The following is a 24603-nucleotide window of genomic DNA, read 5'->3' on the forward strand; positions in this document are numbered from 1 at the left end:
TATAATGACCACTTACTTAATGAATTGTCCCTGATTAACTCTGAATAAGGTACTAAATGGCACGTAAACAATAACAAATCATTAGTTCCTTATTACCTCCATATTACTATTTGTGTCCCCTCAAGTAAAGTAGTGCATCATACTGAGTTGTTACTAGTAATGCATCATTACTTGATCATTACCTTACCATTAGTTACCATTTTTGTGTCCCTTCAAGTAAAGTTGAGCCCTACCTAACTAACAAAGATGTTATGTTTTGTACCCTACTCAGCTGCCAAATGGGACATAGGACAATACAAGTGCATAAAATTTAGAAAAGTCAAATTAGTCTGTTGTTCTGTGATTGACCACTTACCTAACAAAAGCTGTGTGGCAAACTTCCCCATCAGGGTTAAACCAGATGCTAAAACACGTTAAAACCCAAGTGGGTTAAAACAGACGCCAAGAATTATTATCTGCACCAACTGTTTGACCCAAGTCTGGACTGAACATAAAGAGAGAACTCTGAGGTCTGAGACAGACAGGCAGTCCCACAGAGAGGGAGGGACGGAGGCTGTTAAATGGATGTGCCACACTTACTATGAACAGTGACCCGCTCCGGGGAAAAGCCATCCGCTCGCCGTCGGCTGATGTGCTGCATAAAGAGGGGAAAGAGAGGGCACACACCTGCGTCCCTGCCTACATCCTCCCCCTCTTGACTTCCCACGCTGTCCTTTGACACACACACACACACACATACACTGACTATTCTTTCCCCTCTCTCTCTCTCTCTGTCTCTCTCTACACAAACACAAAGTGGCAGGATAATGAGCCGAGGTGCCGACCGAGTGAGCTACTGACTATATAAATGAGACAGTGAGGCAATTCAGCATTGTCTATCTATCTTCATTTTAGAGCTTGGGAGTGTTTTTCCCTCTCTCTCTGGCCTGGTTACCTCAGCTCAGTCCCCCCCCAACCCCCCCTAGGCATTTTGTGGTCTGAAAAATATCTCACTCCAAATTCAAATCCAGCGCTCCCTCGTCATCTCCAACGCTGACCTCGCTATCACTATCCCTTTCACTCTTTCTGCGCTCAGTGCATGTACACAGGCACACACAAACACACAAGCAAGCACACACACATTTGTATTACTGCACTTGTGAGGACCTCCATTCACTCCCTAACCTTTAAATGCACTCTTGCCTAAAAAAGATTACATGCCTCACCCTAACCTAAACATAATCCTAACTCTAATCTTAACCCTAATCATAAAATAGTCCTGTAAAGAAGTGAGCACCGGCAAAATGTCCTCACTTCGGATGATTTTTCTCATCTTTCTGTAAGTATAGAAGTACAAGAACACACACACCAAGACAAGTGGACGCGCGCACACACACACACACACACCTTTGATCCCCACTAATCCGGTGGCAAGAGGGTATTATGAGATTTACTTGTTGTTAGGGAAACCTTTAAGAAAACAAACAGGTATGGAGGAGAGGGAGCAGAAAGGGGAGATAGGGTGATAGAGCAAGAGAAAGAGAAAGGTAGATGGAGTGATTTTAAGAGGGAGGGAAGGAGGGAGGGAGGGCAAAGATATGCGGTGTCAAACACGCCTCTTCGGATCATGCAGGACGGAACAGGAGAGCCTTGAATATTAAACCTGAGAAGCAAAGGAAAAACACAGTGACAGCTGCGTCGGTGGAAGCGTCCGAGTCGTGTCGGGGGTTCAGGACGGAGCCGGAGGAATCCGTCAAGTGGGCGGCGGCGGCGGCATGGTTGGCGTCAAGCGCACTGATTATTTTACAGGAGGGAACAAAGCTGTTACCTAACCTGTCCCAGGGAAACGGAGGCAGTAAAGTTTATGGGTTTCAGTTGAAGCCCACAGCAGATGAACCCGCCTAAGCTCAGTTTTATTTATTCATCACCTTTCATTTTGGTGGAATAGAGTTTGCCCACCTTGTCTAGGCTGACATAAATCTGTTTGATGTAAATAGTATCAAACTGATGTGAGTTATAGGAGGATAGGGTCTTTTAAGGGAATAAAGCATAAGGGAATGCTTTTCTGAAAATAGAATTGATTTTTCTTTATATATATGTGGTTGTTTGCCCTATGATCACTGACTCACAGTTTACCCACATTTTTTATTTACCGCTACATCACTGTTTCCAAGGTGACACCTGCTATTCTATGCTCCACATAAAAAGATAAATAAACACAATATGGCGTTAAACATCTCCGAAATGAAAGACGAATGGAAGTTAAGGGTGTATACAGGGAAAGTGTATAGGCCCATAATCAAGAGCTGACACTCTGTTGCTGTAGATGAGTCAACAGCAAAAAATATATTAAAAAATATATATAGTGTCTTGGAATGAAACGCCTCATTTGTGGAGCTTGTCCGCCTGTTGTCGTGCTGCTCAGTAGGTACATGGCACAGCGCACCGGCTCAAATAAACTTATTACCAGCCTTCCGCTGTTGACACAGCAAGTCAAGTGGCTTGCTGCTGACCCATCTGCTGGTGCTGCACACGCCTGACTCATACACACACACACACACACACACACACACACACACACACACAGGAACGTGTTCGGAGAGAGAAACAGACAGGAAAACACACTTCCCTACAAACAGACATAGATGAATGAGCTTGCATACATGCAGATACATGTAATCGAGTGCAAGCCACACACACGAACCTACAATCTGATGTGGATTAAGATGAATGGGCTGGCGCGCATCCAGATAAACGGCGCTCCATTACATGCACACACACACACACACTCACAGAGAGAGAGGGAGAGAGAGTTTTCTTAGTAGAAGATTGTGTTTATGCATGTGTGAACCATGTATGGTTGGATGGAACACACTCAGCTGAGCATATGGTGTGTAGGACTGTGCATGGGGGAGAGAGAGAGAGAGAGAGAGAGAGAGAGAGAGAGAGAGAGAGAGAGAGAGAGAGAGAGAGAGAGAGAGAGAGAGAGAGAGAGAGTTAACCAAGCCGCAGACTAATGAATGTGACGGCTCAACACCCCTGACTGTGCTCCGTCCCGACAGCCCGGGAGATGATGATGACTGTGCGGAGCGAGTTAAAAGCTTCGCACGTCAGAGAGCAAACATCAATCACTGTTTGCTGAGGCTCGACCCCGGGCTTACCTCTGCTCACCTGCGCGCATACGGAGCGAGAACGTCAGAATCGGTGCACGCGCGCTCCGTTTATACGCGAGAGTCGGTCGTAATTAACGAGCATGTTTATACTGTCAATTAAGCGCTGATCTCGCTCATTAGCAAGTCCCATCTTGGTCTGTCTGTCTCGGTTCTCCTGAGGCGACCGTATTTAAATGATCTCATCTGCCGGATCAGAATCACAACAGCAGCGTCATCATGCATATTCCCCCCTTCATTAATGCGGTGACACTGATTGCTGTTTAGATTCATTATATGTTAATTAATGACAGTGCGTGAGGCGGCCGGTGACAGGTGAGCAGGCGGTTTGAGACTGGAGCAGCGCTCGGTCTCTACCGCCCCCTGCTGCTGGAAAACAGAACTACTTCAAAATCATCCTAACAAGGGAATAATGTGTTAAAAAAAAAAAAAAGTGACAGCTCTTCAGTGAGTCAACATCAGTGTCACCTAAAATAAGAGAAAATGTTATTCTGTCCCTTCCATTTTAAACCCACTTTCAATCTACATCTGAATCTGAAAACTCATCTCAAGAAACACTTGGAAAAAACTTTATTTAAACAAAGTAAAAGAGGACTTTTACTTTGTTTAAATAAAGTTTTTTCCCTGGTTCTAACTTTTTTATCTTTCACTTCTCACACACGATAATTCCAGAGAAACAGGGATATTTTATTACAGCTTTGTCCCTTGATCTCCATACTCTTGGCTGCTTGTAATGTTGGTGATTTAGGAATTGAAGCTTATTCTACTGTTGTAGAATTGTCTCATCTGAATGCTTGAATGTAAATGTTCTGCAGATGTAACATACATCTAAATGTGCTATAAACACGACTTGAGAAATAATAAATCCTTGCAACAATCCAGTTCCTTTTGTAAAGTCAATTTTTATTTATTCTGATTCATAGAAGCATTTTTAGAAAATATACTCATTTTCAGGCCTGTAAAATCAGATTAAAACTCAGTGATCCGCTGACTGGCTTAACTCAATACTCTTACAGAGATGGGAATGCTAAGTGCATGATACACATTTCTCAGTTGTCACTGTCAGCATACACCAAAAGCATACTTACGACACACTTATCAAATGAATTATATATTACCACAAATAAAACATGATTGTTAACCGGTAGAGTTACCACAATGGTTAGTGCAGTTTAGTGGATTTGTATTCAGTATTTACAATATTCCGTTCGAATAAATACAAACTCACTCTCACAGCTGCAGAGTCACAGATTGTCAGTAAAAGACAGGAGAGGGGGATGAGAGAGACGGGGCATTTTCAATATTAAATGACACAATAAGAAATGCATAAAACAATAGTTAATGAGCATACTGGAGAGACGTTGTACTACTCTGTGTGTGTGTGCGTCTCCGCAAAGGTAATTATATAGGTAAGAACATCCCCTTAACGCCTGAGAAAAGAACATAGCAAGTGCAACCGATTCAAAACGTAAAGCATACATGCACGTTCAGCAACAGGTGTCTACATGTATCAAAAGAAAAAAAAGAGGAAACACCACTCCACTCCGCACAGTTTTAAAAGCTCGTCTCCGTCCAGTCCTCCGTCTTCCAGTATTCTCTTCCCAGCAAACTTCTCTTGCTCCGCTGGTGACGTCATAACGCGTCTCTGCCGCCGAGCTGGGGACTGTCATGACCTAAAAAAGCAAACACAGAGTCACTTTCAGGCTTGTCCCGCCTGGAATTAAAGGCAGAAAGGCCTCATCATCACCATAAACAACCTGTCTACCTCTGACATTCAGATCACATTACGCTTTGGAACCGCAAATACGACAATCTGCCAATCGTCCCGAATGCGAAGCCTCTGGTCACATTCCAGCTTCTGTACAATTTAACCAGAGAGGACCCAGACAGCCACTTAGGTTCCACACAGTCTAATATAATTGGCTTTTATGCCACCATTTTGTGACACGCGGACCCTTTTATCATTTTCACAGTGATGGTAATTGAGTCCCCCTGAAGCCGATTTTTGATATATAGTTCCGTATTACAGAGATAATTGGCAGCGGTTTTGCCATGTCATCACTGCCCCGTCGAATTCCACCGCCTCAGGGTTTCCGTCTTGAATGCCAAATGGCTCGGCGGAGAAAGCGTCGATGAATCAGCCGAACATGGGCTGCCAATTATCTCAATAATGGAACGTGGTATCAAAAAGGAATCAGCTCCGATTATGAGCAGAAGTGGTAAAAGGCCTTCGGAATGAACACTCGTCCATGGAGCCGTTCCATGGGTTTCATTATCTGCACAGTCAAGGGAAGAGAGGAACAGATACGTACACCTGGTCCCGGCAGGGCAGTCCAGAGATCTGTTTCTGTACTGGGGGAAGCAGGGCTTTTTCACAGGGAATTTGCGATCTGAGGACCTCTCCAGATCACTGGGGCTGTCCCGCTCCATGCCTGAGGGGAAATGGCATGAGACACACACACATATAGCGGGGGGGGGGGGGGGGGGGGGGGGTGAGAAGCTCAGAGAAAAGGGGGGGCGGTGGCTGGAATCAAACAGTGACGTGGCGCGCTGCCGGAAAGCTCTACGGGCTCGGGAGCGCGTGAAATAAAAAAAAGAGACTGACTGATGGACACACAGCGTTTTCATTTGATAATATATAACAAAGACATCGTGCCGTTGTTATGAATTATGAACAAAAACAGCAAGAGGGAGGTACAACGGACTAAGATATGCATCAGACATCCATGTGTACGGCTGGATACAATGTAAAAATGCATATCATATGATGTGTATGCATCGACTCAAAGGCATGCAGTAAAGACAGTGAGAGACAAATACATTGAATACATACCTATGTCAAATGAGTTGGCTTTCCTGTTGCGATGTGATGTAGCTGGAAATCCATTGGTTCCTCCTTCCTCATCTGAGTGATGAAACAGTCAGCATCATCATCATCATCAGTATCCTATTTCCCAACTGACATCATCCAATCCATACTGTCTCCTATTTGTTGTCACTGTCATCCATCACAGTGATCAAAAATATCATTATCATAACACTGCCATCAACTTAAACATTAGCATTTTCACACTTTTCCATATCATCAAAGTGATAATCTGTGACATTTTAATATAAATAAATGTCTGTTTTGCTGCTTTCTATCACAGATTGCTATAACACAATAGTGACTGAACCTATATCCAGTTCATGAAAGCTTTCACATGCCAAAGAAGAAGTGATGCATGTTTTTTTGGAAGAAATAGAAGAAGAACTGGGTAGTCAGCATGAGCAGCGATAGCCACCATGTAGCCATCATGGCTGAACAGGCACAGAAACTCAATCCTCATGCCTATATGACAGTCTAACAGTACCTTGAGTGGCAGCTGGATCCCCTGAGTCGACCCCTGGTGGCACAGAGGGCGGGCTCTTCCTCTCGTTGGTCCCCTCCTTTTGAATGACAGGAGCGGTGGAACATTCAAAAGCAGGCGGAGCCAGAGGCAGGCTCTTCTTGTCATTGGCTGGCTCTTCGGCCGGAGTGACGGGTGAGGCTTCGGGAGAGCTCTTGGCCTTTTCCGGAGAGGTCTTGTCTCTTGATAGGTCTAGACTGGGCTGGGGGAGGGACGTGGCGTTTGGTTATTTCATGTATGAGGTGTTTTTTTAATGACTACTCTTCTTTATCTTATTACACAGACGCACCTTATTGGGAATGGGAGGACGCTGTCCCTCTGGGCCTCTTGCTCTCTGCTTCTCTTCACACTTTCTTTCACTTTGGTCCTCTTCCCTTTCTCCTTCCAGCCTCCCAGCATCTTCTGTTAAGACAAGAAAAAAACCTTCCTTGAGACCAAAAAAGAAGAAAAACAAGAAACAAGAAAAACAATGTTCCACTGTAAGCTGTTTGAAATCTGACAAAAGAAGAAGCAAAAGCTCTTGAGCAGAAATAAGCCTTGGTTAGATGAAAATAAGGGCTGAAATCTGCCAAACATGTACTGCACACAATGCCAGTTGAGTTTTTCATACATAAGGGACCAAATATTCAATCATGGAAGAGGGGCTCCACTTAAGACACAGCCATCTCTATCATTAGAGAGACCAAAGCAGAAAATATCAAAAAGCTTTTCTTGCAAAGTCCAAATGTTGCAGCAACGTTTTGAACCCGGGGAAGTTCTTGCATCAGCCTTTTTACCAAGCCTTCCTACCACTGGTTCCCCGTATGTTTTAAAATTGATTCGAAGATTTTTATAACCATTTTATGGCATGGCTGGGTCTGGCCTCTGGCTATTGTACTGATCCTTTAATTCCCTTTGAGCCCGACTGCAGCCTGTGGTTCTGCGAGTGAGGCGCTCTTGCTCGTTACGGTCTAGACTGAAAACTGAAGATAATGGCCCCTTTCTCTGTGGAGGCCCCTACGGTTTGGAACAACATACCTGTGGGGAATAGACTCGCCGAATCGCTATCCTTTAAATCGCTCGTAAAACTCACTTTGACAGACTTGCGTTTAACTAATGTTTTTTTTAAGATCTTTGTAATATATTTTAATGGCTTCATACTTCCTTTATATGGTTTCTTCTTTGCTGCGTTAATGGAATTTGATTTTTTTTTTTTTGTTTAGTTTTGCCTGTGTCATTTTATTGAATGTGAAGCACTTTGTAATGGTACAAATAAAGTGTATCATTGTTATTAGGGCCCAACAGACATACTGAGCACCAATATTATCGGCTGATATTGGCCTTTTAAAAATATTTCTACTGGTACTGATGATAATGCACCGCAGAAAACATGACATTTTATGCAGTAGTTTATGCTTAATGTCATACTCATACTTATTGCTATTATGAATTACTATCAATTAAGGGCCCCAACAGTTATTAGCATCAAAGGTGAAGCTGCATTTTAACATCAATTTACCATATTTTGAAACATTGGTATAATCACCGCAAACAAATGAGACCATCGGCCAATCTTCTCCAACATGGTCTCATTTGTTTACATTACATTCATCTGACAACAATATATTGATGCTAAAAATGCAACCCTAACCCTAACCCATGCAGCACCTTTAATACAAATTCAGTTGCTGTCCCAGTTGCAGTACCTAAGCTCTCCTGCAGGTGTCTCTGCCTCATGACGGCCAGACTGGGCTTGCTGCTCTGTGGCGGCGGCTCTGGCCTCGGCCCGCAGGGGGCGGCGTCGTCATCCTCCTCCGTCTCCGTCCGCGAGTCTGTCAGGGGCACGATCCTCTCCTGTCTGCCTGCCTCCGCCTGCCGGTCGGCGGAGGCCGCGTGGCCGTTGGTGCGGGCGTCCGCCGGGGCGTCCGGGGCGGCGGGCAACCTGTCGGCGTCTTGGTCCGTCCCTCTGCCGTCACAGCCACTGCTGGCGTCCGAGTCCTCGATTTCAGCCCCGATGCAGCTGTATACCATGCTGACCAGGTCTGTGGACTGGCCGGGACCAGAGAGAGAGGGAGTAGGAGAGGAGGAGAAAGAGGGAGATAGATACATTAGATCATGGGTTCGCAAATGTCAAGGATCCCTCAAGACATTTGGAACCCCATCTGATAGGGAAAGCTCTTTGTTGTTGTTGATGTAGTATTGAATTATATAACTGTCTACCCTGTATGTGGGGAGATAACAGTAGTGAGAGTGGCACCTCTGATTAGAACTGGAAATCATTTCTAGTGAATTGAACTATACTGACATTAAACAATTCCTAATTTTGCTCGGGATGCCCTCGAATCCCCTCAAGGATCATTCGGACCCTACTTTGGGAACCACAAGATTCGATCATTTAAAATTGAGATAATTTGTGTGTGTGGAGAGAGATTTAAAATGGGTCATATCATCTCCCACTCTCTGCGACACCTCAGACGACCTGCACAAACAAACCCCGCCCCGCCCGGAAAATGGTGGGGAATAGCAGGTGGTGGCCACAGCATGCAACAATGCATCGTGTAGCACCATGTTGAACTGCAGGGAGTGGAAGTAGGACGCTTGCTATTTTGATCCTTATTTATGAGTTGGACTGGGACCAGACGGGTCAAACAGTATTAATAAACGACACTTTTGAGTTTATTTTAACCAGTTTGGAGTACCAGATGGGTACACTTCGCCACAGAGGAATAATACAATGACTGCCAAAAAGTTTCAACTATTTGAAAGTCAGTTCCTATGTAATGTGTTCCGGTGGTTGATCTGGTGCTGCAACCGGATTCCAAAAATTACTTGGAAATAGCTTTTTTATGATAAAATTTTTTTGTGGCACTCTTTTGATCCGCAAAGGGTAATTCTCTTTTCATTTCCCCCCCTTCACAGTGAGGTCAAAGGTCAGGGTTCAGCTACAGAGCAGCAGCCTGGAGCTGGTAGGGACTCAATGTCTTGTTCAAGGACACTTCAGCAGGGACTTGAACCTGGGAATTCCAACAGACCCCACAGACCCGTAGGATTGCTCCATTACGCCGTACCTGTCTCTGGATGAGGCAGGGGGGGCTGGCGCCCCTCATCCCGTGCAGCGGTAAGCCCTGTGCGGGCCGCGGCGAAGGCATGGTCCCGTTTGCTCCGGGAACCGCGGCCTCTGCCCTCCCGGGATCCTTAGGGTGCTGAATCATCGAGTAGACGTTCTCCGAGGCACTGCTGGAACGGACAGACAGAAATGTTGGTGCGTGATTCATCATGCGACTCCTAGTCCTTGGGTGTGCCTGAGGCTTGACCCAAGAGTCCTGGGTGGAGGTGAGTAAGATGCCCTCAAATTGACTTCTCTTGCTGGGTTACTAATGTACAGTATACAGCATGTACTGCCTATACGACCAATGTGCAAATGCTGCTGTCAATTGACACATCTTGGGTACTGTTGCACTTCGTACACACTCGGTTCTCCTGTCCTTCTAGAAAGAAAAGGGATATATGTATGTAGAGGGCAGCCAAATCTCTGGGGTTAAGTTTAGCAACATCATCTGAAGGTGAAACACCACAAAACAAGGTAAACTGCTGCTAAAAAGTCCTTCCATAGCCAGCCCGGAGCTTACTCATCCATTCTTTTATCTCTTCTCTGTTCCAACTGCTGTAAATTTTGACCTCTGTCTAAGTCACAGATCCCTCTCCCGTGTGCAGCTGCCGTGCCGCAGCGAGGTTTTTTAACCAGGAGAGGAGATTGCATCACCCCCTTTTTTTCCGACTTCCCGCTTCCTGCGAGTTCGATTTGTAAGCACCTCTGTCAGTTGAAACACATAGCTCTCTCTAAGTGCCTTTTTCTCCTCCATTTCGGAGCTGTGTAACCCCTTTTTATGTTGAAGTTTGCAACCAAGAGTGCCCCCTGAGTGCTATTCTCTCCCCATCAGTTATTAATCTGCGTAATTCCCTTTTTTTCATGCGGTTTGCCACGTAGAGTACTTTCCCTCTTCCTTTTTGACTATGGTTGCTATTATGAAAGAAAGAGCACCCTAAATGTATGTGGTGCCAGAAATTCAAGTTCGTGACAGGGAAAAGATTTTCTTCCATTAAAATATTTATGAAGCTATGCCGTGACGTTAATGCCCCCGCGCCGGATTAATTTGACAACAGCCTCTTCCCGGGGCGCCCCTCCGCGTCCCGCTTACTCCGAGTCCTGATTGGAGATGGTGGAGTTGCGGTTCTTGCGGAAGCCGGAGAAAATGGACAGCACGCTGCGTCTCTTCTTCCTCCGCAGTGACTGGCCCTGATGGAGGGATGACAGCTGACTGATGGGGAGAGAGATAGGGGGAGATAGAGATGAGAGAGGGAGGTGGGGGAAGAGATGGAGCGAGATAGGGGGAGAGAGAGAGGGGGGCACATAGACCAGGATCAGAACTTAAGGTAATTTGTTTGTATGTACAGATGTACTAGGGAGAAAGACTTGGTCGTTTCATTTTACTCCTTTCTGAACAGAGCATTTTGAATGTTTGATTACTGGCTATTTTCAACACAGCTCACGTATATTCATTTCCTATTTGTATTATGAATTTCATAGCCAATATGATTAAAGACAGTTTCATGTATTGGACTGAAGGCATAGCCTATGCTGCCACAATGAAAACCTTTTTCATGTGCTACTGGTGGCATCAAGCACACAATAACAATAGCTATGTTTGGATATAACCTATGATTTATTTCCATATGGGTAGGTCAGCTGTGTAAAATTGAAATTTTACTGATTATGTTTTACATGATGTGCTGCTGTTAGTAGAAAGTCTGGGTGAAATGTAAATTGTAGATGTATACAAGTACAGTATATAATATATATGTATACTGTGAAAATATTGAAGTGTTCGAATCCAAAATGAGATATCTACCTCCATCTTTAAATGATGGCATAAAATAAAACCTCATTCTGTATGCTACCTGTCAGGCAGTACTCTCTTGCTGTAGAAATCAGGCAATCCATCCTCAAGCACGCTGACTCCTCCGTTCTCTGAGCAATGCTAAACACACACACACGCGCACACACACACACACACACACACACACACACACACACACACACACACACGGGAAACATAACAGGATAACAATGATCAATGCCACCATGTCAACAAAAGCTGAAAGGCTGACAAAGGCTATTATCATTTCAAATGGCCGGCTGGCAAAACCGGATCTCCTGCCAATAGAGAAGTCTATTTGTAAAACAACTCCTCATCACTGCTGCCCTAAGTGAGTTTGTACCGATTTAGAAAAAGCCTTTATAAAGTCTGAAAACAAACAAGCCGTTAAGTTGGAGGCTGCCCCGCGGCCCCCCGGAGATGGGTGTGTGCGTGATTAACATTTGAGTCACAGAGACACATGCGACAGCTTCCTTCTTTAAAAGGAAGTTATTTTTGGAAAGCGCCACTGGCACTGGAAAACAAGATAAATAACAAAAGTTCGTACAAAGCAGTACATTACAGACAAGCGAGATAAATAAGACATAAACTCAAGCTACGCACAATGTCGGCTTCAGTCTGCTCTCTCACCTCTTCACCCTCCTCAGCTCTTTGTGTGGAACCAAATGGACTGAACTTCACGCTGTAGCGCGGGTTCAGAACTGGGGCAGAAAAATATATGCAACTGTGCCACTAGCACAATAACAACTCCTTCAGAAAAACTGCCACAGGCGCTCCAGGCCTTCTCCACGTTCTAGGAAAAGAGTTTCAAAAGTGCTAGCCTTGTTTACAAAATTGTGGCCGGAAAACTAAATAAAGTGTATCTCACTTTATGCCCACTCTGAAAGTTAGGATGGGATCACAGATCATGTAAAAACCCACATACGGTGTTTCTTTATGGAGGGGAAGCTGCCTGTAAGTGCTGATCTAGGGTCAGAATTGCAGTTCCCCCATTTGGAAAGCCTGGCGGAGAAGCTGATCCCTGTCCACTCTAGTTCAGAACACGGTCAAAGTTCATTCACAGGTCATTTGGCGTCGACTCACAGACTCTGAGGGGAGGTGTCCCGTCCGGTGTCTCCGCGGAGGGCGCGGCCTGACGTGGGTCACGTGACGCAAGGGCGAACCGTTGGTGGGAAGGGTGGACAGACACTCCCACGATGCCGAGCGGGACAGGGGGGCGGAGTGGGTCGGAGCGGTGGGGGTCGGGGAGGAGCAGGGGTCGTCGCCTAGACCTGAGACGGCGAGACGGGAGAAAGCATTGCGGCAAAAGTGGAAATTATTCCCGTGCCGCTTTCACCACTTTTTAAGCTATACACACTGCATATCAACAAGGCTTAAGGTCGATCCACTTTCATTCAGCTGCATTCGAAACCTAGACTGAAGCTGCAATTCATTAACTTATGAAAGAGCACTTACTCACAATTATTTCTTTATAAAGTCAAATATGAGAGCTTTTTTATGGCCAACATTTTTCAAAGTCGTTTTTTTTAGGAAAAACCACTTTCTCAGTTGATTAAATACAAAGTCAATTGACCCTGACCCTGCCATTATTGTAAATGTAATGTGCTATATGAGCACTTGAGGGCTCTTAGCCGCGAGGCAAGACATAAAGCTCACTCAGCCTGGTGGAGACGGGCCGGATTCTTCTAGTCCTGGAGGTCCGCTTCTTGATAGCCATGGTGTCCTTTTGACAGAGAAGATGCCAAATTTAAAGTGAAATTTACATCCATTTAAGTGTCCCAATACATTTTTGCACAGACTTTGAGAACAACAAACAAAGCAACCACTAAGGTTAAAGGTGCTATGTGTAGCATTTTAACATCAATAAATCATGTCATGGTCATCATTTGTTTACAATAATTATACCAAGATATCACAATTCATTTGACAGTAACATATCGATGTTCAAAAATAGCACACATAGCACCTTTAAAATGAAAAGAAACATACTCTTTCACTTACACACATAAGTATTAGCATGCGGCTCACACACTTACTATTCCCAGGTTGACGCCCAGATCCTCATCGGGGAATTCCAGAGACTCTGCTATTCTGGACTGTCTGACGGTGCGTCTGCCCGTCCCGCCGTCATCCCACCGCTTCGCCTGAGACACCTGCCGCAGCTGACGCAACGCGCACATCAAAACACACATGCACGCGCACACAGTCGCGCACACAAAGACAAAGACACACACACACACACACAGTGATGACACCTGAAACAATATCTTTCTATCCCTCAACACGCTCTCCGAGGAGAAGCGTGTCTGTCCTTGTACCCAAGAAAGCTCCCAGACAAAGCAAAGGGTACTTTTTCCATTGTTTGCGAGAATATGAATAACATCCATTTTCTCGATTATTAAAGCGCAGAGCGTGATAGAGGACAAACTGTCACTGCAGCAAAACAGAGAAAAGAGATTGTGATGTAACAGCGGAAAACAGTGCAGGGAATGCAAAGCGGAGGAGTGGGAGCAGACGCCGTTATTGCCGAACGTCTGTGTTTGCCTCCCCTCCGGTGCCTGAATTTTAAACAACTTAATTTTGCAGAGGGGAGGACGTGCGGCGTCTAATCGCGCCCTTTGATCGACTCAGATGTATTTCTTTTGCCGTCTCCGGGTCTGTTTCTTCTGCCCACACGCCTCTGCAGAGGTGGATACAGTGTGTTCCTCAAAGTAAGATAACAGCACAATATTCTACTACAACAACAACAACAAAAAAGCTTTAAACTCAGTCTGTGCTTAGTTATAATAATAATAATAAAATAATAATGCATTTTATTTGTATAGCACTTTTCATTCATAGTGAATCTCAAAGTGCTACAGAGTTAAAAACATAAAAAAATGAAAACAAAGAAAAAAGAGATCGCTAACAAAAGTTAACACGAAAAAGCCTTCCTGAATAAAAAGGTTTTTAGGCCTGTCTTAAAAGAGTCCAGGGTCTGCGCTGCCCTTAGATGGTTAGGAAGGCTGTTCCACAAGCGCGGTGCAGCTGAGCAGAAGGCCCGATCCCCCATGGTGCGGAGCTTGGTACTGGGGGCCCGGAGGAGCAAGCTGTTGGTAGATCTGAGAGTGCGGGTGGAGGTTTGTGGGGTGATCAGTTCTTGTAGGTAGGGAGGCGCATGTCTGTTAATGCATTTGTAGGTGAGTAGCAGGACTTTGTAGTCGACCCTGATAATCTGTCATCCGTCACCATATGGCAACGGCATGCAAATGAACTCCGGTGCCTCCTTCAAACGCGAGCAGATTCCTTCATTTTGTAGTTCACAGCCTTTGTCGGTGGCCAGGGAGACTTGGGTGAAAAACTTGGGAGTGTATATCAAATTTTATCGGGTCCTTGCCACGGAAAGCCTCGCATAAGAGATCCAAGAAAAATAATGAGCTGCTGCACTTGGCCCAAACGGCAGCAATTTAGAGGAAAATGATTGATTATCAACGCGCTAAAGTGAATATTAATGAGGTGAATGAATTAAATTTGTTGCGTATTGACTTTCTTGACATTTGAGCACAATCCCGAGGCGTACCTGAGCTGACTCCGTGGCACGCTGGTTGAAAATCGTTGCCACGGACTAATCTGGCCGCAGGCCGTGTTGTCCTTATTTATCAACGATTAAGAAATACAGCTGTGATCAATGGGTTTTATAGATTATGTTTTTTAATGTTGATGTAATGCAACCGTATTTACAGTAAGACGGCAAGGCAACGTGCAGGAAATATTCGATTTTTGCGCGTTTAGATAACCAACTCCATGCCGAATGTACACTTTTCCCCTGGAAGACACTGGAAGCCTTTACTTTACAGCAAAATGTTGACTCATAAAAATACATCATGATATCTTATACACATATACTGTTCAAATCGCTGAATACATAGAGTAAAGCATGGTTTTTGTAGTTCAAATTAAACCAACTGACCCTAAAAAATATCAAAAAAATTAACCAGAAAATTAAGAAAAACAACATTATTTTTCTACGATGCTACAAGAAGTCATGCAGTAAAGGGTTATTACCAGTACCAGGGTTTTATGAGTGGTGTACAGCTCTTGTAGAATCTGATCCACTATGGAGTTGGTCAGATAGGAGACCACGGACAACTTCACCTCCCTGAAGAAGAAGCAGGAGGAGGAGAAGGAGGAGAAGAAGAAGAAGAAGAAGCAGAAGAAGAAGAAGAAGAAGACAAAGGAGGAGAAGAAGAAGAAGAAGAAGAAGAAGAAGAAGAAAACAAAGGAGAAGAAGAAGAAGAAGCAGAAGAAGGAAGAAGCAGAATAAAGAAGAAGAAGAAGAAGAAGAAGAAGGAGGAAGAAGAAAGAAGAAGAAAGAAGAAGCAGAAAAAGAAGGTGGAAGAAGAAGGAGGAAGAAGGAAGAAGAAGAAGGAAGAAGCAGAAAAAGGAGGAAGAAGAAGAAGACGGAAGAAGAGGAAGAAGAGGAAGGAACAAGAACGAACAAGAATAAACAAGAAGGAACAAGAAGAAGAAGAAGAAGGGGATAATAAGAGCAGAAGAAACACAGTTAACATTTCAAGCTGAACTGCTTTCCTAGCCGTGAACATTTCAGCATCCCTCCTTCTTACTCGAGGGCTCTGTTGATGTCCTCAGCGGCCCTCTCCATCAGGGCGTTGCGGATGGCGGAGCGAGGGATGGAAACTTGTTCGGAGATGGAGGAGAGCGGCGGGTTGAGTCTCTCGGCGGCCGAGCAGGACATGGGACACAACTCCCGGCACAGAGACACCATGGAGTCCACTATCACCTGGAGGCCAAGACACCCAAACGTGTGTTATACTGTTGAGGAAGAAATGGAGAAGTACCTATACTAAGCCACATTCCTATATGTGACCTCCGACCCATGTTTACACCTTAAGAGCCTAAAACTCAAGAATACTGAATCTGCTTCATCATTATAGGATTAAACTCTAAAGTAACATCTGGTGTGTTTCTCACAGAACTGTGAGCCTGGAATGTGCAAATGCCCAAATCTCACAGAAAACATTGACCAAGTGGCTTTGACAAAATATGATTATCATTGGTTGTTCAGTCTTGTTCATATGACCTTATACTTTTGGACCAATAGCTTTATTCTTCCCTAACCCTCTATATTAACATAATCATGAATATTCAACACTATAAAACTCTGTAATCATCCAGATTTTGAGTTCCTTGGCTCCCAACCTGCAGCTTGAATAAACTGTCAAACTGCCACTCTCTCCTCCTGACTTTTCTTCCACACTACTAATGACACATTCATTCACATTCACAGTCCATCTTCAATGAATCAAGTTCTCTCCTGTAATCTGTTGCTCCATGTTCATCTATATATTCACACTTCTCCATGCTGACCCTTCCATTATTCATCCATAGGGTATTCATCTATATGCTTCGCTTTTTTAATCCGTCCCCCTCATGCACGTGTTCACTTCTACGCATTTTCATCTTCCACTCATCTGCAATGCAGCAATCCCTTCATCCATCCATCAGCCGCAAATTCATTTGCACGCGATCGGCTCACACCTCCATCCATCCATCCATCAATCAGTCTCCCACCGGTTCACACTGGGGTTGGGCGACCGGGCGTGAATACATCAAGGTGGAAATTCCCTCGCTGATTTTTTTTTACCGATTTAAATGAGCTTGATCTTTGCTCATTTAAAATGTAGCCTAGCGCAAGACGCTCGAACGGGGGAGAAGCACACGCAGGGATAGAAAATGATGCCGGAGTTCATTTAAAACTGATTTGGAGGCAGCGCAGAAGGCAGCCTAAACACTCACAACATTTCCCAGAACCCTCCTCAGGGTGTGCTGGTTTTGTCCCATTTGACTGTCCTGCACTACTGCTTCCTATCGGGACGGGAATCAAATTTATAATGTGAAAATGCCCCTTCCTTGTGCTTTTTTATGTCTTCAAACCTGCGCCACGCACAGTCACACTCTCGTCACGGGCAATTTAAACTCATCCAGAGCTCCTCGACTGCTTAAAAGTGGGTGCACGTCTCCCTCGGCATGGATGAGTACATCAGGAATTGGTTCTATATGTGTGATGATAACCCTGGTTCACACTTCCATCCATCCATCCATCCATTCGTCCCTACCTGTAGTTCTTTGTCGGCAGCCTTGGCCAGTTCTCCAGCCAGTGTGTCCAGCCTCTGTTTGACGGGACCGTCCACTGACAGCACATGGGCCAGCTCACACAGAGAGGGATACAGCTACACACACACACACACACACACACACACACACACACACACGCAGCCAGACAGGGAAGAGACAGGGTGAATATACTTAATGATGAACAAAAGAAGAATCAAGAAGAAGAATCATGTTCAGTGACACAAAAATGCAATGGTGTCTTCCACATATTTAGTGGTAAAATATGAATTACAGTTCATAGGTCACCTGAACACACACACACACACACACACACACACACACGCTGGGACTCCACTCACAGCTCTTGAGTTCCTGGCCTCTTTGAGGATTTGTCTGGCGGCCTGGACTTCCTCTCCTTCCTCACAGCCTCTCAGGACACACACCTGCTGCTGTACGCGCACACACAGCCGCTCCATCACCTAGACACACACACACACACACACACACACAGTACAAATACACACACACACAGACACATGCAAGCAAACACAAAACATGTCAGTCAAAGCTGTAAACATCAAAATAAAAATCTTGACTTCTGAGTTCATAGTCGTGTGTACATACAGACACACACACACACACACACCTGTTCGGCGGTGCTGGTGACCAGGCCTTGGTGCAGCCGGAGAGCCTGTTTCTGAGAGAAACGCTGAGTCTGATTGTTCCTTAGCAGGGCCCGCTGGATCTGTCTCACACACACACACACACACGCACGCACAAAACAAACAAGGGAGGGAGAGTCGAGATGACAGGTGTTTACAAAGCACGGTGAGCAGGAGACAGGAGACGAGTCCATTTGCATGGTAATAAGGAGACTGGAGAAAAAATTTTGATCCCCTGAAATAAATGGGATGCCTTTGATTTAGTTTCCTTGACTCAGCAGGTGGAAGCGTCCTCTGCTTTGGTTAATCATCTTATGTAAAGAAAGATGGAATCTTGAAGGGCCCCTTCAAGGATTTATGAGCTTGACAGACTACATATAGAAAACAAAAACCCTTAGCTGGATAAAAGCTTCATACACTGCATATACACTCTTAAGAAAAAGGGTTATATGTAGCACCAGTATATGCTTCATTAGGCTTGTTATAAAGCCCTCTTTTAAGAGATTTTCCAAACCAGCAGTATTTAAGGACCTTTTTAAGAACAAAATTGTGTTATTTATTCTGATCTGACAGTTTCTTATTTTAACAAGTCAGGTCAAAACACTATCCTAACCAAAGAACCCTTGAAGAGAAACCTACATACACAATAAAAACCAATTGCTCCTATATTATCTTACTATACAAGTTGTAAACAAAATGATGGAAATACCACATAAAAAAAGGACTAAATCACAAGTGCAAAGGCAGCCACACAGGCAAGTCACATTAAGTTGAATGCCAATAAGCAGTATGTGTCAGCTTTAATTAAAAAGATCTGCTAATCGCCACTTTTATATGTGAGTTTTCAAAGCAACACGAGGCAACTAATATGAGTCAGTGCCTGAATAGTCACAAAAACTACAAAATTATTTAATGTGGCAAGGGGGAACAGCCTCGAAAATGATGACAGTATATGCCAAACATGAAAAAACTGCATCAGCAAAGAGGAACAGTGTTTCAAGTTGAAGCCCACTGACCAAGATAGACAGACACTTAACAGAATAGCTGTTAAACACCACAAAACTAGGACCGCACAAATGAACCCAGAATTGAATCAACACCTCTATGACACAGTCTCAACAAAAACTGTACATTGTGATCTTCACAAAGCTGGTATGTAATGCAGGAAAACCACTTGTTCAGGACTTGGTATGCATGACATCACTCCAAAGAGGACCGAAGCTGTTCTGAAGGCAAAGCATAGCCCTACTCCTTTTTAGGTTCCAATGCTACGGGTTTTAGAAGGCTAATACTGATGCAGATATTTTGTGCCGCTATTCGATATCTTTAAATTAAATTGTTTTCATGCCAACAAAATTACAAGTACTCAGTGTTTTCTCCACTATTTAAGTCTTGGCAGAGTGGAAAAGGCTCTGAAACAGCATTTAGACCATTATGGGACACTAAAACTCTCCAATACAAGCAGCTCCTTAAGGACCCATCTAGTGATCCATCACACCTATTCAATGGAGGAGGAAACTCTGAGATACTCTGAGATAGATTAGGCTTTTAAATTAATAATTAATTCACAAAAACATGATTGAACATGTCGAATATGTCAAATATCAGATATCGACATAACTTGGTGATATATGATATTTCATTAAAGGCCAATATCAGCGATAAATCAGTCTCACCCTGTTAGGTATTGCCGTTATTTTGTCCATCCCCTGCATCTTTATAATAATAATAATAATAATAATAATAATAATATGACGCTGCAAATCCTTGCCTCTCAGTGCCCTCTCACCTTGGTCAGGGCCTGGTCCGTCTTCTCCGGGGCGCTGCGGTACGCCTGAGTGACATCGCTGAGGGGGAGGGGCATGTACTGCAGTGTAAAGTTACTAACAAGAGAGGAGAGAGAGAGAGAGAGAGAGAGAGAAAGAACAAGGCGTGGGAGGGAGGGAGGGAAGAAAACACGCATAAAAATCACATCTGCAATAATAATTAGCATTTACCCAGCGCCTTTAACAAGAGCAAACAGGAAACGCCCAGGGGCAGCGAGGGATCGGTCCCCGAACATTTGTCTCTCTCTCTGATTCCCTGATACCCCAACACAGCCACACAGCCCCTATACACACACACACACACACACACACACACTCAAGGAAGGTGTATGACTGGCAAACGCGTCAGCAGAGTGATGAAACGTGGTGTAATAGTAAACACTGTACAGCTAGGTTCTGAGATAGTTATCCGCCTTTCATATGCTGTGCTGGAGTTGTGTTTGTTTGATGGGGTGAGTGTGTGTGTTTGTGTGTGGGGCACTGTTCAAAAAACGCATCTGTTGTTTGTGTGTGTTCCTCTTCAAGGATTTTTGGGGTGTGTGTGTGTGTGTGTGTGTGTCTTACTGCTCCAAGGCTCTCGCCACATCTTGGAAGCCTGTCGCTGTGGTGTTGTTGCGATCCCACGTCACACTCCTGAGAGGGATCAAACCGAAAGGAAATAGGAAAAGACAGGCGGGGAGGGGAAAGAGAGAGAGGGAGGGAGGGGGAGAGGGAGAGGGAGAGAGAGAGAGAGAGAGAGAGAGCAGAAAGATCAGTCATTTTCTAAAGCCCCAAAAACATCACTTCAAGAGACACTACCGCACACACGCACACAAACACGCAGTGGGTATAATATCACAGTTACAGTACTTATCTGACCATGCAGCTGCACAAATACATCACACAAAGATTAGGCAGAAATTTGTGGGGACTTCTTTCTTCTGCAGCAGAATACGGATGCACAGAATCACAAACATTTGCATTGCGCGAGCGGCCGCGATGCAACTAATGAGCGTTCTGTATTTCACCGAGCGGATTCTCCACCTACACTCAACGTTGTAGAACACTTTTTATATATATATATATATATATATATATATATATACACACACACACACATATCACTCATTTTCTGCCCCCCTTTCCCTTCATCCCTCCTCCTCCTCTCCCTCCCCCGCTCGCTCGCTCTGCCCTAGAAATTGAATCGGTGAAAAAAAACCAAATCGCACTCCTTAGGTGGTCTCCGTCTCTCTCGCTCGCTCCTTCACAACCCCTCCATCCCTCCCTCCATCTCTCTCTGTAGTCCATATCCAACTGTTTCCCTTCCTACTACTCCCTTCCTTACCCCCCCCCCCCCCAATCTCTCTTTCTGTCCTCCTTTTCCCCAGCCCTTCCTGCCCATCTGAGAGTATCTTACCCCCGGAGGGCGTTGCTACCTCTCTCTTTTCCACCCTCCCCATCACTTCTCTTCCCTTACTTGGGGGGGTGTGTGTGTGGGGGGTGGGGGGGCGTTGGTGGTGGTACATTACATTGCCTGCCTGAAGGGCATTGGTTCCCTTCATCCATTGCCTCACCATGCATCCGCCTCCAGCTCCGCCCCTCTCACCGTTCTACCTTCTTATCTTCAACATGGTTCACGTTTTTGGTTCCCCCCCCCCCCCCCCCATCTCTTCAGCGCTGCATTGATCTCGCTATTCTGCCTCTCAGCAACCTCAGTACATCCTCTCCGCTCGAACCGTACCTAACATCTTAATTTTCCCTCTGCCCCTATTCTTTCATCTGTCCTCTAAAACCTCCCCCCCTCCCCCCACCACCACCCAATCTTCCCCCTCTCCTCCTCTCTGTACATGAGCGCTCTGATCTGCAGGAAATCCCTCCGTTCTTGCCTCTTCACTCCCACAGGAGAGCTCATTTTGAGACACACACGCACACACACACACACACACCTGAGCGTGGTGTTGATCTGCAGGGCCTTGCTCAGCATCTTAGCCCCGGCGTCCTCCAGGGCATTGCCGCTCAGGTCCACCCTCCGCAGGCAGGCGTTGGAGCCCAGGGCGTTGACCAGCACCGTGCCCCGCTGGCGGAGCCTGGAGTCGGCCAAGGAGAGAGACTGCAGGGCCTGGAGGAGGAAGGAGACGGAGGGAGGGGGGAGAGGATGTGGAAAATAAGAGCCCAGAGGGGTGAAAAGGGTGTGAGTGCATGTCTGTGTGTTAAAGGAATACACCAGGTTTTTGGGAGAGATTGGCTTGTGAGTCAACTTAGCTAGAGAACGTAGACACCGAAATCATCCATGTGTCCCACTTTAACATGCCCTATGTTGAGTGATAGTAGGCGACTAGCATTATCCAAAGTGTACTAAGATTTCTAGAAAATTATGGGAATAAAGTCGGAATTTCGAGAAAAAATATAATATTACAAGAAAAAGACTGAATATTTTGAGGAAAAAAGTCGAAATATTACAAGAATAAAGTCATACTATTACAAGAAAAAAGTCGTAACATTTCGAGAATAAAGTCATACTATTACGAGAAAAAAATCATAACATTTCGAGAATAAAGTCATAATATTATAATAATATAATACAACTTATAAAAGTTGAAATATTACAATAGGACCTGACACTGCGGGAGCGAAGAGGAGCAGTTCACTTCCGAGTCCCAGCTCAGCACCGTGAGCTGGGACTCGGAAGCATTTTCTTTTCAAAATAAAAGTTGAACATCATTAACTCAATTTAGCTGATGGAGCCAGATTTATTTTTAGAACTATTTCAGGTGAGCAACCACGTATTCATCTGCTAAACAGTGATTTTTAGCTGTAGACAGTCTCTTATCACCCACCACCAGCACTTTCTATGGAAACAGGTAAAGTAGTCCCTGGTATAGGTCAAAATCCTAAGTTATGTTGATATCATATTTTGTTATTTATGTTCAAACTTTACCAATCTCTTACATAAAACTGCCAGACTTAAGTGCATATCATTCAAGCTTCCTTACCGTTTAGCGTTAGAACAGCTACAAGTTCTCATTTTCTCACTTTTGAGATAATGCTAGTCGCCTACCATCACTCAACATAGTGTATGCTAAAGCGTTAGCATGGAGCACCAGACCGAAAGATCTCCCGGGAACACATGGATGATTTTCTGTTTATGTTCTAATTACGAAGCTGACAAACAGGCCGCTCTCTCTCAAAAACGCACATTTATGCCCCGTCTGTGCCTCTGCGAGTCTGCCTGTGCACATGTCTCTGCCCATGCTCAGTGCGAGTGCATGGTTGTGAGCTATCACCATCAACAGTGGTAAATAATTGAGTAAGCTGCTTGTCATGCTGGATTTGCAGAGCAGAGAGCAGAGAGAGAGCCTCGGGAGCCTTGAGAATAAACTGAGACCAAATGAATCATTCACTGGGCCTGCAGAGAACATAACTCCAACTGTATGCGTGTGTGTGTTTTGTTTGCATGTTTGCATCGTGTGTACGCGGCGGGTGGGGATAAGATTGAGGTTGTACGTACATGAATGAGGATATAAGAATTTAAAGGGTGAAGGGTGTGTGTGTGTGAATGTGGTTGCAAATCTCTTTTTGCGTACAGGCATGTGTAGGCGTACTTCTGTGCATAATGCAATGAAGGATTTGTGTGTGTGGAGTGTGTGTGTGTGTGTTACATAATCCAACTCACACACTCTTCCTCCTGCACCAGCTGAACTAGTTTCTGCAGAGTTTCATCCAGCACCCTGAGGAGACAGAGAGAACAGGAAAACATTCATCATTATCATCAGCATCATCATCCTCCTCATCTTCGGCACCATCTGTATTACTGTATGCCAGCGGCCCGCCCGGTCCTCACCTGCCCTTGATGTTGAAGTTCTTCCCCAGCATCAGGTGTTTGAGGGAGGGGTGTCTGGAGAAGGCCGGGATGACAGCCAGCAAGTCGGCATCCAAACCTGCACACAACACACCACACACAGCATTCAGATTGCATGTGAAATTGAATTAAATCCTTAATATAAGTGTTCGATCGAATAACAGAGCGCGCATGAAACTGGTGCGGATAAGAGTTAGAGTAAGTCCTGAATACAAAGCGACAAGACAAAATATTAACTCATATTCAAAGGGGAAATATGTGCAATTTTTACTGCCCCATAGCACAAAATGACCATAATTTATCTTGTAGGGATTTTGATCAATACCAGTGACTCAGGATTACTTCCCTAGCTGCTGAGACTTTCAAAACTCACTTTCTGGCCCGAACTCTCGTCTGGAACAAAAAAACTCCCCGCCCATTGATATTCAAAGAGACACCATCGTCACACCCCCTGCCCACACACACACACACACACACACACACATCTACTCGCATTTTCAACTGCTCAAGCATGGAGGACGGTGCTGCAAGCAAACGTTCTGCGCTGCAAGACACTTCAGCAACAAAGGCTAAAAAGCCTCTTTCTCAAGCCAACAAAAGCAAAAAAAAGCTAGTCTCTGCTTTAATTAGCGTGCTTACTCGCCTCTATTGTGAAATGTGACTTTACTGTTTGTATCAATTACAAGGGGTGGGGGGCAGGGGCTGTACC

At 44.8% G+C, this 24603-nt stretch overlaps 1 protein-coding gene across 1 annotated transcript in view; it reads right to left on the bottom strand.

Annotated features, from left to right (window-relative positions):
• Nucleotides 1-4280: 4280 nt before the first annotated feature.
• Nucleotides 4281-24603, bottom strand: part of carmil3 (capping protein regulator and myosin 1 linker 3) — a 56502-nt gene continuing 36179 nt past the window's right edge. Inside the window, exons 19-40 of the mRNA XM_078287782.1 lie at nucleotides 23877-23973; nucleotides 23709-23763; nucleotides 21982-22154; nucleotides 20621-20689; nucleotides 20020-20113; nucleotides 18215-18313; nucleotides 17928-18047; nucleotides 17571-17684; nucleotides 16059-16234; nucleotides 15505-15592; nucleotides 13491-13616; nucleotides 13111-13177; nucleotides 12538-12725; nucleotides 11477-11556; nucleotides 10717-10836; nucleotides 9586-9751; nucleotides 8224-8566; nucleotides 6828-6940; nucleotides 6503-6713; nucleotides 5983-6054; nucleotides 5462-5581; nucleotides 4281-4822 (exon numbers count right to left, since the gene is read on the bottom strand). Coding sequence (XP_078143908.1) covers nucleotides 4782-4822; nucleotides 5462-5581; nucleotides 5983-6054; nucleotides 6503-6713; nucleotides 6828-6940; nucleotides 8224-8566; nucleotides 9586-9751; nucleotides 10717-10836; nucleotides 11477-11556; nucleotides 12538-12725; nucleotides 13111-13177; nucleotides 13491-13616; nucleotides 15505-15592; nucleotides 16059-16234; nucleotides 17571-17684; nucleotides 17928-18047; nucleotides 18215-18313; nucleotides 20020-20113; nucleotides 20621-20689; nucleotides 21982-22154; nucleotides 23709-23763; nucleotides 23877-23973 — 2732 coding nt within the window. The 3' untranslated portion in view covers nucleotides 4281-4781. The remainder of the gene's footprint in view (nucleotides 4823-5461; nucleotides 5582-5982; nucleotides 6055-6502; nucleotides 6714-6827; nucleotides 6941-8223; nucleotides 8567-9585; nucleotides 9752-10716; nucleotides 10837-11476; nucleotides 11557-12537; nucleotides 12726-13110; nucleotides 13178-13490; nucleotides 13617-15504; nucleotides 15593-16058; nucleotides 16235-17570; nucleotides 17685-17927; nucleotides 18048-18214; nucleotides 18314-20019; nucleotides 20114-20620; nucleotides 20690-21981; nucleotides 22155-23708; nucleotides 23764-23876; nucleotides 23974-24603) is intronic.

This window comes from Centroberyx gerrardi, chromosome 13 (genome assembly GCF_048128805.1).
Source record: "Centroberyx gerrardi isolate f3 chromosome 13, fCenGer3.hap1.cur.20231027, whole genome shotgun sequence".
In the NCBI taxonomy this organism is placed as follows: Eukaryota; Metazoa; Chordata; class Actinopteri; order Beryciformes; family Berycidae; genus Centroberyx; species Centroberyx gerrardi.